This window comes from Vanessa cardui, chromosome 14 (assembly GCF_905220365.1).
Source record: "Vanessa cardui chromosome 14, ilVanCard2.1, whole genome shotgun sequence".
Taxonomy (NCBI): Eukaryota; Metazoa; Arthropoda; class Insecta; order Lepidoptera; family Nymphalidae; genus Vanessa; species Vanessa cardui.
Genome location: NC_061136.1, coordinates 4,098,730 through 4,103,125, shown reverse-complemented (window position 1 = coordinate 4,103,125; position 4,396 = coordinate 4,098,730). Strand labels below are relative to the sequence as shown.

Below are 4,396 nucleotides of genomic sequence, written 5' to 3'. Positions count from 1 at the left end.
CTAGGAACTCTACTATTTTGCCACTATCAAGAGGAAAGTCAAATTACAATTATTATAGGCGATTATGAAATTTGATCAATTAATATAAACTGTACTGATGGCTTACGCTATTAAAAAAAAACTTTCAATAATCAATCAGCGCCATCTATTATAAAATGTACCAAACTATTATCAACGTTTTAAATAATACAATTAAATTTAGTGATAGTAACGAAATCACGCTAGTTTTAATACACGATAACGATTGTTAGTAACGGTATATATACCAGCGCGCTTCTTTTCATTTGTTGGAATAGAAGTAAAGTTGAAAATGGCAAAAAAATTACATTACTTCGACTTAAACGGTCTTGCTGAACCGATTAGGTATATTTTGCACTATGGAAAGCAAAAGTTCGAAGATGTGAAATACCGTTACAAGGACTGGCCAATCAAGAGCGTGAAAGATTGTAAGTAATTAATCCAATACACAACAGTGCACATCCATATATTTTTAGAGATTTCCACACAGAAACTAGTGTATAGTTCAATCAGCATGAAGACTCATACTCGTATAGTATGTATTTTCAAAAAGATAGAGCTCCACTTTTTTTTTAATCGTTAAAAGTATCTAGATTTATTTGTGGTATTTTTTACCTTTGTATCTTTAATTCTTTTTATAACTTTTAATAAACAAAAGTCGATATTGTTTGTATATCTAAATAAGTCAGTCAGTTAGTCAGTCAGTGGTGCATCTTAATGAAAAGATTTCAGGGTATTTACCACTTCACTGTTCCGGTAATAGTTATTATACGTGTCTGAGTTCCATTTGAAATATTGATATCACCTCAGAATTATGTCGCTTGCTCGTATATCAGCTTGATTTTCTTGCTTACTATACTATTTATTGCTGTTCATTTGTTCTTTATCAATGAGGTCAGCTGAGTTATTACAAAAGTTTTCTAAAAAGGTTACACAATTTTATGAGACTGTGTATTAAATAATACACAGACACAAATAATTAATAATGATTTTTTATAAATCATTTACTAATATAAAATTACTTCTAGATCACTTCGAAGTGAAATTAAAAATATTAGTTTGACTTTTAGTTACCTTTGCCAATCGTCAGTGGCAATGAAAAAAAGAAATTCCGTTCATATTGATACACATTGGTGCAGCTAACCAAGATTTCTAAGAAGTTATACATACCTGTAGTATATTAGCAGTAGCCAGTAAATGTATTTCTGCTGGGTAAAAGCCAATATTATTAAAGAACATATTTTAAGATTATTCCCATGTGAAAGGATTTCAGATACACCGAGTTATCCTCACGATGTTTTATTTTGAATGGTTAAAACTTATCACAGTGCTAGGTAGGCCATTTGCCTGGCCATTTGTATTGAGTCGAGATGGTCCAGTGGTTAGAACGCATGCATCTTAACCGATGATTGCGGGTTCAAACCCAGGCAAGCAACGCTGATTCATGTGCTTAATTTGTCTTTATAATTCATCTCGTGCTCAGCGGTGAAGGAAAACATCGTGAGGAAACTTGCATGTGACAAATTTGATAGAAATTCTGCCACATGTGTATTCCACCAACCCGCATTGGAACATCGTGGTGGAATATGTTCCAAACCTTCTCCTCAACGGGAGAGGAGGCCTTTAGCCCAGCAGTGGGAATTTACAGGCTGTTGTTGTTGTTGTTGTTGTAATATTACATGTATGTGTTTTCTTTTCAGCACTACCATACGGTCAGTTACCTTTGTATGAAGAAGGTAATCGTACCCTGAACCAATCACTTGCCATCTCTCGTTACCTTGCAAACGTCCATAATCTCTTACCGAGTGATCCCTGGGAACAAGCTGTTTTGGATTCCATTGTATACAATATCTATGACTTCTGGCAACGTGAGTAAATACTTTTTTTAATCATACTGTATGTCATCTTGGCTTATTTAAATACTCTATTAAAATATTTGATTTATAGGCGAACACTAAACATAAAAAAGGAAAACACAGCAAAGAATATGTGACGTCGCGTTTATATTTAGTGCCGTAATATTTTTTTTAAATTAGATTTTAGTTTACGCGGCAATTACTCAACTTCTAATGTTCATACGTAATTATAATCTTCATACGTCTTAATAATGGCAATATTTATAATTATTTAATATCTTCATATTGACCGAGATTATATTAAATAGTAATATTAATAAATAAAAATCATAAATTTTCATACATGATAAATAGAACTAAACGCAAAATTTAACCAAGATTTTGAAACTTTTATTAAAAACATTCGATCGAGTAAACCTATACTGAGTTTTAGATTTAGTTAATTTTGAAGTTGTTTGTATAATAAATTATGAGTACAGATCATAGAATATAAATTGATAAGTAAATTAAATAGATAGAATAAGAAAGGCAAACACATACAAGGACGAGATTCCATTTTTCATTGGATAAATGAAAATGAAATCGTGTCAAATTATTTTCAACTGACTTTTAAGCAAAGAAATCTTTCCAAAGGAAAAATTTAATAATTAATTTACCGAAACACAATATTTGTATCTATTTTCAGGTATCTTAGTATACATTAAGGAACAGGATGCCACCAAGAAACAAGCGATCAGGAAGGAAATCATGGCTGAAACGATTGACTATTTCTTTTCTAGATTCGAAAAAGACTTAAAGGACAACAATGGCTATTTCGGAGGAAAGGTATAATGTACCCTTACGCATACATTTTAATTTATGCATAATATAAAACAAAGTTGCTTTCAGTCATCTGTACGCTTAGATCCTCTATGATTTTGTGCAAATGAGTAGAGCTTTTAAAAATTATACCATAAACATTTTTTATGTGCATTTATCGTCCCAAAATCAATGGAACAAAAATCAGGTTACGCTATTAATATACAAGACGCCTTTAGTATAATAAAAACAAAACACAATAACAATAACAATGCTATCAATAATCGTAGGATAATCTGTATCTAATTAGAATTATATTCTTTATACACTACAATACTTTTAAATCTAGTAAACATTAAGTTGGATCCACACATTTGTCGATCGGTGATGCATTTATTCCCACATGACATCGACAACTAAGCCGGGAACGTACTTCGAAGGGAATTGTGTATTGTACAATTTAAAGACATGCAAAGCTAAGCTATATATAATTATAAATATATTTATTGACATATGCCTTTCGATAGCTCTTATTCACATTGTGGATTTCGGAACAATTGACTAGGATACATTTACTACACATAGCATTGCATTTCATGTTGGTCCAAAGAAACAACTTGCAATAAAGCCGATACATACAATTATTTAGACTGATATTATAAAAAAAGTTATAATTTATTTGTTTGTAGGCAGAATTATCTTTGTTTTAGAAAAATATCATTTGTAGGCCATATTTATTTTAATTAATTAATTATGTAATTAAAATCGTAAAATTTATTTTAACAGTAAATTTCAACCGTGCGTAGCTTTTTTCTTTTTAAATAAAGAACATAAAATACATTTTTGTAAATTCAAATCGTGTATTAAAAAAAAACATTGTTAAAAAAGGCATATTATTCGATACAAGATTTTGTAGATGTTAAAAAGCGTGTAATTAATACCTGTTGACTTCCAAACAGGATACGTTACATACATAGATAATTGTATTTTACTAATATGATTGTATTTTTTAAATGTTGAAAAAGAGTAACTACTGAGGTTCTTGTCGGTTCTTCTCGGTAGAATCTACTTTCCAAACCGGTGGTAGCTTCACTTAATTGTTAAATGACGATTCAAAAGTGTTTGTAAAAGCCCACTTGAATAAAGTGTATTTTGATTTTGATTATATGCATCACTCCTCATATAAAAAATCCTATAAAAATGCATTCATTTTACTGAGTATGATTAAAAAAAAAACTCAACATATTTTTTCTTCTTACAGCTGAGCTGGGCTGACTTTATCTTCGTTGGCATCGTAGAATCAACAAACCTATTCCTAGGAGAGGAAATCGAACGCAAATACCCACACTCCGCCGCGCTCATTCAAAAGATTAGAAATTTACCCGGTGTGAAGGAGTACATCGCTACTAGGAAGCCTTACGTCTTGTAAATTATATGATGATTTAAATTCAAATAAAACTATAACAAAGTAACTGTAATTATTTACTTGATCCTAATGTGTTACACTATTGTCGACCCCAATCTTAACAAACCTAATAAAACACACGAAATATATATTTATATATATATATATATTAGTAAATCCTTTTTTTTATTTATGGTATAGGTTGGCAGACGAGCATATTGACCACTTGATGGTAAGTGGTCACCATTACCCATAGACAATGAAATGAGAAATGTTAACTAGAAATAACTAAATAAATAAAATTTTAACAAAAAGAAAA

At 30.5% G+C, this 4,396-nt stretch overlaps 1 protein-coding gene across 1 annotated transcript; it reads left to right on the top strand.

The window, feature by feature from the left end:
• Nucleotides 1–268: 268 nt before the first annotated feature.
• On the top strand, nucleotides 269–4,144 carry LOC124535158 (glutathione S-transferase-like). The gene is made up of 4 exons (XM_047111254.1): nucleotides 269–446; nucleotides 1,719–1,886; nucleotides 2,560–2,699; nucleotides 3,934–4,144. The coding sequence occupies exons 1-4, from the start codon at nucleotides 311–313 to the stop codon at nucleotides 4,099–4,101; spliced, it is 612 nt and encodes a 203-aa protein (XP_046967210.1). The 5' UTR covers nucleotides 269–310; the 3' UTR covers nucleotides 4,102–4,144.
• Nucleotides 4,145–4,396: the final 252 nt, after the last annotated feature.